General features: G+C 34.9%; 1 protein-coding gene across 5 annotated transcripts in view; it reads left to right on the top strand.

The window, feature by feature from the left end:
* Positions 1 to 15,699, top strand: part of CCDC91 (coiled-coil domain containing 91) — a 338,801-nt gene that overhangs the window by 280,104 nt on the left and 42,998 nt on the right. For all 5 annotated transcript variants that reach the window (XM_058558585.1, XM_058558587.1, XM_058558584.1 and 2 more), the window contains one exon: positions 288 to 401. In XM_058558585.1, the coding sequence (XP_058414568.1) occupies positions 288 to 401 (114 nt within the window). The remainder of the gene's footprint in view (positions 1 to 287; positions 402 to 15,699) is intronic.

Below are 15,699 nucleotides of genomic sequence, written 5' to 3'. Positions count from 1 at the left end.
CATCAAATGAAAGGTTGGTAAGGAAGCCATTGGAGTCTGTCAGGCGCTCCCTGCAATAAATGGCTTATTCCACTTCTTTTCCCTCTCACTCAGTTTAGAAAAGTGAATTCTTTGGAATCTCTAACAGATCCCAAAAAATTTTGTCGGTTCTTATTCCTGTGTAAAGATACACTTTGAACAGGATGAGCTCAACCCATTGAAGATGATTTTTAGTTTATATAAAATGGACACAAATATGTCATAGTGCATGCCTCCCTGACTCTTTTTTCCCCCCCTCCCACAAACAGGAAACTGTTAAGGCAGCAATAATAGAAGAACAGAAGAGAAGTGAAAAGGCTGTAGAAGAGGCAGTGCAAAGAACAAGAGATGAATTGATAGAGTATGTAAAAGAACAGAAAAGGGTAAGTTATCTCCTGAAGAGTTTTAATTTGTGCTTCCATAAACTGAAGCATTGGCTTCCATATAATACCATGAAGTTTAAAAATATTTAAAGTCTCCATTGTCATCTAATTTAGGAGTCTCCATCTAAGGATATTTTTCTGGTTAATTATATATTCTAATAGTTATGTCTGTAAACATAAATCCCATCTGTCAACAAAAAAGCAACACTGAATAATTTCTTGCTAGATTCTTAGAAATGACTTATAGCATTTCCAATTTAACTTTATGCTTATGAAAAAAGTATAGTAGATAGTTCTAGATTTTTAGGTTTTTTGCCATAAGTTTGTTAATTTCTTGTACTATGTGTTGAAATTTGCATGCACCCTTTAGGCCTTCTGACTGTGTTAACACCACTGTGGTTCTAACAGACTTCATTACAGTTAGCAAATTAAAGCTCTTCTGCCATAGTTACATTTCAGAAACATAATTCAGAATATGCTTGTCAGAATTCAGATGGCATATTGAAGCTTTACAAAATAAATGTCATTTCAGACGATGTGGTTTTATGAATGTGTGAGTCTGAGCAGGGGCCAAAAATAACGGGTCAAACTTAATTTGTAGTCTTTTCAACAAATCTTTAGTCTTCTTAAATAACATCCAAAATGAGGAACACTTAAGGTGAGATGTTTAATGTAATCTCTGTAATAAACGTATTATAAATTATATAATAAATTTTCTCACACAATATTTTATGTCTTCTTTATATGTTTATTATAAAATGTTATCTAAGTAATATATTAAGGTTATATAATACATAATAGTAGGTATGAATATATAATATAAACATATTACATAACATTTATCATGTATATAACATAAAAAATTGAAACATAAAACATAGTGCATGTGAGGAAATTGGACACATAATATCTAAACTTAATTGGTGATCAAAATGGCAAAATAAATAGAAAATGTAAGATGATCCTTCAGTTGGCCGTTACATAAAAGGCTAGGAGTGTAGTGAAGCTCCTGACACCACTTCAGTCCCACACTGTTAATTTGAAGTCAAATTTGGTATGAGACAAAGAAAATTCTCACTCCTCAATAGCTACCGTTAGGTTTCAACAAAAGAGAGTTTGTCAGCAGAGTAAAAAATTGCTAGGTAGGCTTTCTAGATAAATTAGCCATTCACAGAAGCATTTTGTGTGGGATTAAATCTGTGTGCATGTTGTTTCAAGGTGGTGTTTTTTTTTGTGTGTGTGTGGTAAGGAAGATTAGCCCTGAGCTAACATCTGTTGCCAATCCTCCTCTTTTTGCTGAGGAAGATTGGCCCTAGGCTAACATCCATACCCATCTTCCTCTACTTTATATGTGGGACGCCTGCCACAGCATGGCTTGATAAGTGCATAGGAGCATATGTCCTTGCCTGGGATCTGAACCCCTGAACCCTGGGCTGCCGAAGCAGAGCCCGCAAACTTAACCACTATGCCACCAGGCCATTGCCTCAAGATGTTTTTAAAAGCAGTTTCACCCAAATTCCTGATAGGTACCTAACCTTCTGAAGAGAAAATTCTGAGCCAAAAATAATGAATTGACTTTTCAGGAAGTGATATATTCTCAGAAAACTCCTATTTCCATATCATATCCTCAAAGAGTTTAAGTAATCTGGTTCGAAAGTCATCATTCAGCAAAGGAATTATAGATACTTTCCGCATACATACAGGAATTGCAATAGTGAAGGAACATAGATTTGAAATAAATTCAAGATGTCTTGGGGGCCGACCCCGTGGCTTAGAGGTTAAGTGTGCGCGCTCCACTACTGGCTGCCCGGGTTCGGATCCCGGGCGCGCATCGACGCACTGCTTCTCCGGCCATGCTCAGGCCGCGTCCCACGTACAGCAACTAGAAGGATGTGCAATTATGACATACAACTATCTACTGGGGGCTTTGGGGGAAAAAAAAGGAGGAGGATTGGCAATAGATGTTAGCTCAGAGCCGGTCTTCCTCACCAAAAAGAGGAGGATTAGCATGGATGTTAACTCAGGGCTGATCTTCCTCACACACACACAAAAAAAGATATCTTGTGGGTGTATCCTTTTTTATCACGTTTTCTTAATAACATATCACCAATCCTTATTTGAGCTCTAAATCTGGACAAGAGATTATATAACAAAGCAAACCCATTCATAAGATTATTTTAGATTAATGTTTCTTTGATGAAAATGAAAGATTTTTCTTAAAAGAATTTAAAACTTGTGTAACTTTTGTATCAAAAGGAGTCATGTGGCTGCCATAGAAATGTTTAAAATGAGAGCAAGAAATGCCTTTATTGGAGTTATCTGGTCCCTGTGTTGGGTAAATTAAGAGAACTGACAATGAACTCTGCCTTTTAATCTGTGTGTTCTTGAAAATCATATTAAAGGATTAGTATTCATTTGTATTAGGTAAACTAGTTCTCACAGATAGAAATGTTCACTAAACAACAACAACAAAATAATGACATTGGGTTGTATTTGTACCAAAGTTTCACTTCTCTATGCCTGTTCCTTTGTATGTCAAGGAAAATAAATTTAATGCCTACCTTACAGAATTGTTATGAGTTAATACATGTAATTAAATAGAATGACTAGAGTAAGGACTCAATAAATATGTGCTATTATTATTATCATTTTCACTACATTATTTATAAAAAACCCAGAAATTCCTTGTAGCATTATTTTTTACTAATTAAAAATGTGCTTTTCAGATTAATGTTTGGCATTCTATTTCCTCTGAAGTTTACAGTGTGATTCTAAAAGTTTATTTCATTCTTGTTACTAGAGTCACAGAAGATTAAAACTGACTCAGTATATTAGTAGAAAGTTTATTACTTCCACTTTGGGATTTGGGAGTTTTTTTGATAATACATATTGTGGAATACTTTTAATATTTGAATGTTTCAATCTCTCCAAACAGAAAAGCCATAAAAAAGGAAAGTGAATAAAATGTCTCAAGTGAAAGCACCAACTAATTACCAGACCTCTTTTTTATATAACTTTTTAAAAATTAAGATTCTCTATACACTACTTCTTTCCAAAAATCGATTTCAGTGTTTCAAGTTAATTTTTATCAATATCTTTGGGCTTGGAAAATTTTCACAAAAAATGAGACATCTCATAGCTTATAAAATAATATTTAGAAGAAACAAAAGTTTTTTTAGCAAATTCACAATCTTCTTGTCTCTTTCCAAAAGACTAAATTAGGGCAGCTCATCTCTACCTCTTCCTTTGTAAGATGAATTTCTGTTTGCATCAGAGAAGAACACTTTTCCAGAACAAAAATTTTCCTTTCTCCTCTCCAGCTTTTTTTAACTAGAGAGTCAACTTGAGATTTTCAACATTAGACACCTCAAAAGCCCTATAGACCTTGGTTCCAACTGGGCTTGCATTCCAGTCTGTGAAGTAATCTTCCCCTCTTGAAGTTTTCAAAAATCTTTGAAGGGAGAAGTCTAATGTTGTGTTAGTTCCTGTCTTTATATGTCTTTTGTCCTAAACTATCTTTCCTTTGACATCATCTTACCCTTAACAAATTCACTAAAAGACTGAAATGAAAACTCTTTTTCCCTGTGTCTTTACCTTCAGTCTTTTACTTTTAAAACACAGAATGAAAAATTCAAATGCTTAACTTTTCAAATAACTTACAACTTATGCTATAAATTAAAATGCAGTGGAATCACAAATCACCACAGAGGATAACATTGCTTTTTCTGTGTATCTGCAATCAACAAGTTTCTAATCACTTATCTAATCTTCTTGAGTATTAGAATTATACTCAGAATTAGAATTAGGATTATACTAGAATTAAAACTAGAATTAAACTGAAAAAATGTTTTACTTTTAAATGGCATTTACCAGGGTTTTTTTTGCATCAAGTCATTAGGGATATCACTCAACTTTATAAGTACTCCCTATTCATCTGGTCTAAACATCTTAGGACAAAGGGGCTTCCTATACATGTGCTAATAAGTGAATTATAATTTACACTGAAACTGCATCCTAAATTATTTACTAAATTGGATACATAGTACTTATACTGGTAGTCTGAGTCAGAATAATAACCAAAAATTAGTATTTAATCAAAATATCCAAACAAGGAGAGCTTTTTAGATGATCAACCAGAAAAATAATTCAGATTAATGATGGATGTGTTTCAGTGATAAAAATGCTTTTCTGATATGTATCCTAGATGATAGTTTTTAAAAAAATACTCCTCTGTAAAATCTATCTTGTTAAGTCCAGAAAAAAAATTATTATATTGAATTTACAAATTTAGTATGGAATTAAAAAGCTAATGTTTTGCAGCCTCAGCTCTCATAAATTTTCCGTATTAGTTGATAGAAATTGTCTAATTTTTAAATGAATCTAGAAATCTCCACTATAATTTATACAATAGAGAAGAAAAGGTAAACAGGAAAACCTGAAAGAATAAAAAACTTATCTAATTTGTCTGAGAATCACCTAGGTACCTGCAAGTGTAGTGGTTTGCATTGGAAGGCCGTACTATATTTCATTAAAATTTAAATTTTGGTTTCAAACTCTCTTGAATCATTATAAATTCTAGATAAAGAATTGCAAACTGTAGCCCATGGGTCAAATCAGGCTCGCTGCCTGTTTTTGTAAATGAAGTTTTGTTGAAACACATAGCCACATCCATTCATTTAGGAATTGATCTTTTACTGGTTTCATGCTGCAACAGCACATTTGAGTAGTTGCGAGAGAACATCAGGCCCATATAACGTACGGTATTTACCATCTGACCCTTTACAGAAGGAAGTTTGTCAACCCGTGTTCTAGGCCATCAAAATCATCTTGTGGGGAAAATGTCTTCCTGTCAGCCCTTTAAAATATTTGTTCTTTCATTATGCCTCATTGTAACTAAACAATTGAAATTCCTTAGGTGCTATTCTGGAAAAGATTTCCCTCTTGCTATTAATTGCCAGATAAGGTATTATAATATTTTAGATCTGGTCACCAGTGCCATAAACTTTATTTTAGACTAAAGGAGATTGTAGAAAAATGAGATGGGAAGGACCACATCCCTTGACACTTCCCTTGGGAGGAAGAATTTGTGGTTTATAATGACCTATGGCCCTTGGATTAGAATGAAGTGTTCCAACCCATCCCACAAGTTAAGACTGTTACACATGAGCTTGCTATGAGGGAGGAAGTGTGAATAACATTCAGCAAGCAACTACTCACAGCCAAGCAGTGATTCCTAAAAAATAAAATCTCGTCCAAATGTAATAAAAGATTATTTTTTTTTCCTCTTAAGAACCAGAATTATGGCCTGTGTTTTCTAAATCACCTCCAGGAAAATAATCTTCACTTTAGAGGATCCTTTTAATTTAGATCTTTAGAGAAGAATAAGGAGCAATTACCTTTACTTGAAAGTTTTTGTGGTCAAGGCATTGTCAGAATTTCTTAATTATAAAAAGATCCAGTTAATCCAGTTTTGCTGTAATATTCTTGAGTGTTTGCATCTTAAACTATTTATTAAAAGACAATACTTGGCCAACATGAACTATTTTTAGTTTCTGATCAGTTCTACGGTTACTTGAATTAAACATGATTTTAAGACGAGTGATTAATATCCTATGGTGCCTTACTTTTCTCCTCTTCGTAATATGGAAGTTGGACTAGCTAATCTCTAATGTCTCTTAGAGTTCTAAAATCTATTAAGACTATGAGTAACATTTTCCTTGACAACTGATGAATCTCTCCGGGGGTTGTTAATTCTTGGTATAAATCAGTTGCCTCACAGCAGTTATTTTATTTATTATTTATACATTAGTGTAGAGAAATGGCACTTTTCTGGCATTCTGCAGCCTCCTCTCCCATTCTCATCTGAATTAATTGGCCTTGCTCTTACTCATCTGGGGCAGGCTAGTCTATAGTTGTCTATGCAAGAAGCAGCTCAGTAGCAATTCAGCATCTGCCCTTGTAACTTTTGATTTGGGTCTCATATTAGAAAATGCTTTTATCTGACGGAGGTATATCAAAATGAATAATACACCCTCACATTCAATTGTTATCTCTGCTGTCAGTTGTACCTCATTTTTTGATGCCAAAGAGAATTTAACCTACTCCACACAACCTGTATTTTAATTCAAACCATCAAAAATTTACCTTCCAAATTTGTAAAATTTCACCCATTTCAAGTGGTGCAATAGCAAATAAATGGAAAGATATTTGGATTTAGAAATAGCCAATACAAATCATTTTGCCAAATGATGTTTCACTAGGTCATAAATTTATCCTTCTCTCTAAAGAATAGAAAATTAGATAGGTTTTGTAGTTTTTAAAAGTTTATATAGGTGTGATCTAAAAAATTAACTATTTTTCTATCTTACATTCTTCTTTGAAAGCTTATTTCATACAATATGCTTTAAAATAAAATTTATTGCTATCCTCCACTTTATATTTTAACAATCTTCTTGATCCTCTTTCTTGTTTTGCTGGACTCACTTGCATAAGAATAATCTTGAAAGAACTTACTGGCATGTGAATAACTGTGCACTTTGGTGAGGCAAATCTGTTGATTATTTCTACTTCAACAGTGGGGTAATTGAGAAGATATTGTCGACGTGGCTTAATGCTTGGATTAAATCTCATTTTTCCTGTTTCAGGGAATACAACATACGTTCCAACTTAAAAATTTATGCGTGTGCACATAAGAACTAGTTTGGTACAGCAATTAATGTACTCTTCCTTAACTGTTTTTGGGATAGCATTTTTGTTTAAAGAAAACAAAATTTCTAAATCAAAGTATAATAAGTGTAAATACTTTTGTTGAGGTCCTTTGGTATCTAAAAATATTTATCTCTGTTTTTGTGTAATACTTAAAATGTTCATATAAATAATTACTCAGTTACTTCTTGAATTATTACAGTGACAATTAGCTTTATTCTTCAGTGAAAGGTTTTAACTTTTTCTTAAGTATTCAGATGACTTTTCTCCGTTAGTGCGCTATACTAAAGTTCTTAAAATTAGATGGTGATAGGAGTTGATTTAAATCAAAGACAAATCAACAAAGTCAAAGTGTCAATTTTGAGTCATAGGCCATGGCAGTTAGGAATTGATAGACCTGAGGGGTATACTGTCACTGAAGGCCTATGGTTAGGTATAGCTCCTTGAGATGGGCCAAACCAAGTGAAGTTTTTAGTCATAATAGCTGAATATCTCATATAAATAGTGAGCAACTGGTCAAGAAGAAAAACCAGAGGTCAGACCTAGAGGAAGCGATATCTGTCAAAGGCCCCAAAATTGAAATAATGATGACAACAATGATGATGAAAGCTAATACTTATGTAGCATTCACCGTGCTCCAGGCACTAGTGTAAGGATATTATTATTTAAGAGTGTATGTGTGTATGTGTGTATATATTCATTACTCACAATAATATTATTAGCCACCAAATCACAAAGCTAGAAAGTGACAATCTGGCTCTGGAGTCTGAGCTCTTAACCATTAGGAAAACCACTTCTGTGGCTAAGATGCAGCAATAAAGAATAGGGACAAAAGTCTGTGAATAGGTCAGAAATAAAAGTTTCAGGTTAAAAGCCAAGAAGAGCAAGAGGATAGCAGAGACCAAGGTATATGTTTTGTTAGCTGTGTGGCACTGTGTAGTGTCTACCAGATCAAAGCAGCTGTGGAGGACCAGGAGCACCATATCTTTAAAAAGCTAAAAGTCTTGTTTTAGAAGGAAAGTATAAGAGTATATTACTTTAAGTAATTGTGTAAGGTCAAAATAATGCCCTGAAGCAATAGTAGGCACCATAACACATGGCTGTGCTTTGAATAAAGATCAAAAGCATTATGCTGACAATAGTTGACAATAGAATTCCAAAAGATCACTTAAGACTGTGGTGGTCAGGGTGGGTTTTTTTATTTGAGTCAAATGGAAACTAAAGTGTGGACTAGGCTATATAGTTAAAAGAGGGTAGACAATAGTTTGTGAGAAACCGAAGGATTTTGTCTCTTCTAGAAATAAGCAAATTAATTTATAAAGATTTTTATTTAAAAAGTCTATTTTTAGGTTCTTGGTATGCAAGACTAGAATGTCTTGCAATTCTAGAATGTCTTGGTTTGTGAAGCTCAGATTGCAATTCTAGAATGTCTTAGTTTTGGTTGCAATTCTAGAATGTCTTGGTTTATGAAGCTAGGATTATTGGGGGCAGTAGAAATGGAGAGATTTATTTTTTTAAGTTTATATTGATTTACCATTCGGCCAACCTTAGAAGTTAAAAAGCATATATATATATGGACCTTCATTTATTCATGAACTATTTATTAATGGCCCACAATTGCCTTCACTGTGCTGCTCCAGCCACAGCTATTAAACTGTTTAGAAAGAAATGAAGAATGAAATGGTCTTCCAAATTGCCAGCTCCTTAATCTATCCATATACCTACACAGCATGCATCTATGTATGCCCTTCCCTGTTCCATCCTAGGCTATGTACTGAGAAGCTTCAGTATAAATGTGTTTTCCATTCTATAAAGAAGTGTTGAGCATCTTTAATAGTCAGAGCACTGTGCTCAGGACACAAGGGTAAATGAGATAACCAAGAAAGAGCTCACACCCTAGGATCCATAATAACGATATATATTTGGTTAGCAACTAAAATTAATAAAGATTTTTATGTTTGACTCTTACAATCACCTGCATGATGATTATTCTGATTTTACAAACCAGAAAATCAAAGATGATAGAAATATTGCCTTTTCCAAGGTTACATCTAATAAACAGCATAGCTGAGACTTGAGTTTTCCTATTCTTGATCCTGTGCTCTTTCCTCTATATTACACCAACTGGCCTTGTCAACTTCATGTATGCTAGCAGTTTCATTGTACTATCTAGGATGAAGCCAATATCTGAAGATGGTTATCAAAGTCCACAGTAGTTAGAACCGGTAGAGGTACAACCCTAAGCTGTTGGTACAACCAACATCTAAGAGAACTAGAAGGGCATGAGATACTTGATGGTACAGGAAAGGACTGATCACAAAAACAGAAGCCCGCGTGTTACACTACTTCTTCTCTTATTGTGCTTTAACAATGGAACTGTGCCCAGCTTTGAGTTCCATATTTAGGAAAAGATGTTGATATTTTCATGGTAATCAGAGTTTTCAGAGTGAACTATTAAGGATATAACCTAGGAGAAGTGTTTGAAAGATCTGAGCTTGTTCAACTAAAGAAAAAGTTACTGTGGAAATTCAGCAATATAGAAACCCAGAAAACATTATCTTAATATGACCTTAACACTAAAAGAATACCTAGAAATGTTCAACTTAAGTGGAATCTAAGTTGTTTTAGTGAAATGTTCTGTGTCAGAAAAAAATACAAAACAATAACCACTTATTGAATGCCAAATGTGTCCAAGATAATATGGTGCTGCTTTATTTATATAGTTTCACTTAACCCTCAAAACTATCCTAAAATAGTATCTGCACTTTACAAACAAGGAAAATCCAGAGTTAGTGATATTAGATAACTGCCCAAGATCAGTAAGAGAGAGTCAAGATTTTAACTTAGTTCTGTCTGACTGCAAACCATATAGGGAGATTCCTCAGTAACTCTTCAAGTCTGGTTGGATACTTTACTTTACACATTGTTTTTCACATAGTATTTTAGGATTTTCAGTTTCTCCACTAACAGTCTTTTAATATACCTTTCTACTTTTGCAGGCTCCATCTAGATAAATTAGATAAATTCTCCATCTACATAAATTAGGAAGAAAAATAGAAATACATGGAAAGCATGCATACACACACACCTCACTTGGGAAATAGCTTGAAATTATGTATAACATACAATTTATAATTTTTAAATAGATCTTTCACCTACTGTGAACTTTTGAGTGTCCTAACAAAAACTATTGGTTTAGATACTTCAAATATTATTTCATTCCTGCAAGGTTTAAAGCTTTTGATTTACATAAAAAATAGGCCTGGTGTTTTCCTAATTGTCATGACCATATTAGATGGTGGTGAAAAAGTTTTTACATAAAGTTTCTATAAAATGCACAACATAAATCAGGCTGCGAAGTTAAAACCACCACAAGCTTATGTGGTAGCATTGATAAATGAACAATAGTTTTGTTTTGTTTTTTAAACCCAGGCTAGCTCTATTGTTCTAGATAATATTATCTGTACCTTTTGTCCAATCCAGCCCATTAACACCAGTGTTTAAAACTGAAACCCTTAGCCTATTCTCTTTAGTTGTCATAAAAGTCCTCTTAGGGGCTGACCTGGTGGCATAGTGGTTGAGTTCTCACACTCTCCTTCAGTGGCCCAGGGTTCGCGGGTTCAGATCCCGGGCACAGACCTACACACCGCTCATCAAGCCATGCTGTGGCGGCATCCCACATATAAAATAGAGGAAGATTGGCATAGGTGTTAGCTCAAGGACACTTCCCCAAGCAAAAAGAGGAAGACTGGCAAGAGATGTTAGCTCAGGGCCAATCTTCCTCACCAAAAAAAAAAAAAAAAGTGTCCTCATAGGTATATCCTTGGAATTAATGCACATTTCTACTGACATATAGGCTAATGCCAAACTCTCTTAGAATTACACTTCCTCTAGATATTAGAAAAACAAAAGAAAACTAACACGTCAGAGTTCTTTCAGTCCTTTAAAATATATTCAAATATGCAAGTCACTATTACAAACAAGTTTTTATGTAGCAGATTAAGAAAACTGAGTCATGATCCCAACATATTCTGTTTGAAAACCAGTCATTTTGTTAGATTTGGAAGCTATATTGGCTTGGAGAATATTTTTTTTTAATTTAATTTTATTCTGTTTTAGAATGTAGCTAAGTGATATAACCCTAGTATTTACTCCATTCTGACACTTCTCTTTAATGGCTTTTAATTCTTAATTCTGTCTTGCTAGGTAGAGAGAAGAAATTATTGTCATTTATAAGAAAGATACAATGATCGACCAATAACAGTTCAGTCTTTGTGCTATAGGAATTTCTTTGCATCTGTAAGAGTTTCTTGTAAAACTTTTAGGAATGTGACAACTTTCTCTTGTGTACTTTAAACAATTGGACTATAAGATTGTAGGCTCACTCCATAATAGTTTTAATATTCTTTTAAACTATCCTGAATATTTATGAATATCTGTTGCTTCCCATTCTTTGATTTATATTTCAAATATATAAATAGTTGAGACGAGTTATTTTTCATGTGCTGCTTTTTAAATGAAACTCCTGAAATGACTATTTTCTTATTTCCTTTCACAATCAAAATCTCTAACTTTCAGTAGAAATGAGATGATATTATTACTAAAAGACACTTGGTATTTTTAAAATTTAATCTATTTGATTTATTGTATAGTTGTTTTCCATCATATGTATCTCCTCAGCAATCAATTCTTTCCTTTGAAAAACTAGCAAAAATAACAATTTGGTTTGTAACTAATAGTGCCTTGGAAACAGCATGAAAAAATCATTTTCTAAGAGATGCAATATTTTTCTTCTCATATGAAAACAGAGAAAACGTCCTTGACATTCTGTTCAGTGCTGATTCATGTGCACTGACATGACCTCTCTGTGCTCCTGTCTTGCTCTGGAAGCTTTGTGCTCACTCTTTAAAGGGAGGCCAATTATTTAATATATGTGAACTCCAGTCTGTAATAGAGAGGAAAAAGATATGTCATTTATTGTCATCACATTATTTTTGAGTGAAATCCATTAGATTATGGGTGAATCACATGCCTGACTTAGTCTTTGACTAAATTGTCAGACTATTTTTGTTATCTTTTTAAACAAGGAATACTAAATGGATAATCAAGACAGTAGTTTTACTAGCACTTCTTTTTCTTCTCTGGGATTGATGTACCAATGTACATCTCTTCTTGTTCTTTCTCTTTTTAAAGATACTGTTATCCTATATTTTTTTCCTAGTAATTTTTCTTTCCTTACCCTTGTCATTGATTGGTTCAGTTGAGATTCCATGCAGGAGACTCCATAATCCTCAGTTTTTATGCCTAAAGCTCCAACAGTCACATCTGTTTACCCTGTAAGAACTAATTTTTATCATTGCATCTCTTTATCAGAGAATTTGAGACTAAGCTAATACTAAGATTCTATAAATATTAGACAGGTTGTTGGTCTATTTGGAAACTATATATTTTTTAAATTCATATTGAATTCCTGATTTTATGCAACAGATGTTGACTCTGATTGGTTTAGCAGAAAATGAGTTTATTTATTAAGAGGTTATGTGGATGGGAGAAACAGGCTTTGAAGCTCAGCTTCCAGAAACAAAGCCCCAAACTGTGACCTGGAACTGGCCTAATGAGGAAATTCCATTGCTGCTGCTTCCCCACCAAGCACCAAAGAAAACTATAGTTGCTTCCACTTCCCTACTTATGCCACTTGTGAATTGCTAACTCCATCTCACAACCTCTGCCGCCCCCGAAAGCCAAAGTTTCTGCCGTCACCCTCACCAGCAAAGAAGGTCCCACGTGGAGTTTCACTCTTGAAATTGCTCATTTTTTATTGAAGTCTCATGGGGTACGCCTGAGTGGTAGAACTTTGGTCACATGCCTGTATACTGGGTACAAAAGAAGCTAAGAAAACACTCTTTGTGCATTCTACCTTGCAGTGACAGAACTTATAAGCGTGGACTATCCCCTGATATGTTAAGGGTTTTCAACAAGTGCCAAAACAAGCAAACATGACAAACATACACCACCATACATTATTTGGCTACTCGTCATTGATATATACCCTTTGCTAATACTTAAAGCTAACCTTCCATACTTAAACGTGATAACAGTAAATCAACTAAAATAACAACAAAATACTTCAGCTCTCCCTTATAAAAACAAAATGTGCTCACAAAGGGAATGGCCTGAGGTCTCATGTGGCATCCAATCACAAGGCGAGTATTGCTGAGATTGTGAGTGATCTGATCATGTGACTTCTGCTATCAGAACTTTCTCAAGTCTCATTCCACATGTGTCACAGTCACTTAATATGGCTTGCTACTGAGCATGCCTGACTTAGTAGTTTGGTGAATCAGCTAACCCAAGTTCATTTTGGGCAGATCAGGTTATATTTGTTATTTCACTGTCAAATATACAGACTCTAATAGCACTTAGTAGTAAGCTAAATGCTACTTTTCAAAGGGACAAGAATTTCCTGCCTGATGACTTTGTTCCAGAACCTTGGAGATCCCTGCTGGGACTCCTCTATCAGAACTTGCCACAGGATCCATGCAGCATCCTGATAAACTATTGACAGTTCTAACACCCATTGAATCTGTTGGTCCCTAAGGCCAGGTAGCTGCACTGTAGCCTGGATTAACTAGGAAATCTTCTTTTTTCTCTGGGATCCACTCACAACAGAGGCTTTCAGATTACTTCATAAATAGGTCAAAGCAGGATTCCCAAAGTGATATATACATCACCTTCAAGAGACCCACCCACACTGTGCCTCTTTCTTAGCAGCAGGAGACATAAAGTGCAGGAAGTTATCTTTAACTTTGTAGAGGCTATCCTGGTATGGTCAAGATCACTGGACCCTCAGAAACTTCACTGAGGTGTAGCTCTTTGATTTTCGTGTGATGTATCTCCCACCTACTGCAGTCATATTGGACTCATAGACATGTTTTACATACCTGTTCTTTACAAAGAATCTTGAATACTTATTACTTCCTGCTTTCCAGGTCCTAGAGACATAACGTCATCAATGTAGTTGTCCTGTATGATAGTGAGACAGTAATATATTTGTGAAATAAATTGTGGTTCAGAGCCAAGTAATTTATATAATCTAAGATAAAATGGTTTATTGCTCTACCTATAGTAGCTATTATAGATGTTCTCTGTCTATTGGGATAGAGGGAAAAAAGCATTTGCCTGACTAATAGTGTGTACCTGGTGCTAAGCGCTCTAGTAAAGAGTATACATCTGCAATGGCAGCTGCATTTGAAATCACTTTCTGATTAAACCTTTAGTAATCTACTCTCCTTCTCCAATGCCAGCTACATACTCAATGTGTGTTTATGGCCGTACTGGGCTGGATATGAGGCAGATTCAGGTTGAAATTCCGTTCATCATTTGATTCCCACAAGCATCCTTTCTGACCACTAGTCCACAGTGGTATTCTAGGTCCCCAGTTTTAGTGTTAGTTCATAGTATTATACAACATAGCTACCCAAAAGACCTGGTGTTTCCTTTTCTCCAGGGCAGTTACCTTGATGAGGAAGACAAGGCCGATAGTTTACAGTTTGTTACACCTATGATGTCGTTGCAGTATATGTCTTCAAGGACTTGTATTCTCCTTCACTCAAAAACCTCTAGACCTGTGAACTGACTTAAGAATAGAAATTGCAAAAGACATTACAAATTTTTGTTGCAGTGGCTTTGGTCAGGTCTCTTCATTAAACCTATGTATCTTATAATTTTGTTAAGTGGGAATCTTTTGGATGCTTATCTGTTTGATCCATACGGATCATCTGATCAAGTAGCCAAAGCCAATGGTCACTGCAGGTCAAAGCATTCTGATTACAACTCAACCCTCCTAGCAGTAACAGTCACCATTTCCTCCTGCCTCTTGCATTTAAGTGCTTCTACCTGAGGTCTGCCATCTTAGCATCCCATTATCTACATTAAAAGCAGCATTACACATTAGCACTCCTGGCCTATAGAAGATAGACAATGCTGTTCACTGATGCTGGCTTTTCCCTCCCAGGAAACAAAGTTAGAGAGTAGCTCTTGGCTGTGATTCTTGCCTTGAACTGAGAATTTAGGATTGTGAGCATTTCATTATCTTTTATAAAGCTGTGCTGTGGAATTAGAAGCAATTAATTTTGTCTTCAAATTCTTCATACTCTTCATATTGTTGTTCCATGTTAGTAGCCACTGGGTCACCCAAAGTCTTGCCTTCACTGGTTACTTTATTTCAAGTGCCTGTAGTTAATAATTTGTTACTTTGCTACTGCGGGCTATAGGCTGCCAGATTTTACATTTTTTAAAGAAAACCAGCTAGCTTTTTAGAGCCATCAGCCCTTACAAAGCCAGAAAACTAATATAGATCTTTCTGATTTTCTTGAGGTTGTATTGCCTTTAACCACTTCTAGTAGCCATTTAGTATCAACCAAGATTCTTCTTTTAAGCAACAGAAGCTACCACTGGCTAGTTAAGCAGCAGAAAAGTTTATTAAGAGGAAATTGAGTAGTTGACCAAATTGTTGAGACCTGGAGAACCAGAGTCAAGGTTAAGCTTCCAGAAAGAATACCAAAAACTATACCACAATAATTGCTTAAAGATA

Source organism: Diceros bicornis, chromosome 17, assembly GCF_020826845.1.
Source record: "Diceros bicornis minor isolate mBicDic1 chromosome 17, mDicBic1.mat.cur, whole genome shotgun sequence".
NCBI lineage: Eukaryota > Metazoa > Chordata > Mammalia > Perissodactyla > Rhinocerotidae > Diceros > Diceros bicornis.
The sequence above is the reverse complement of the archived record's forward strand: the minus strand, read 5'-3'. Positions and strand labels throughout refer to the sequence as shown.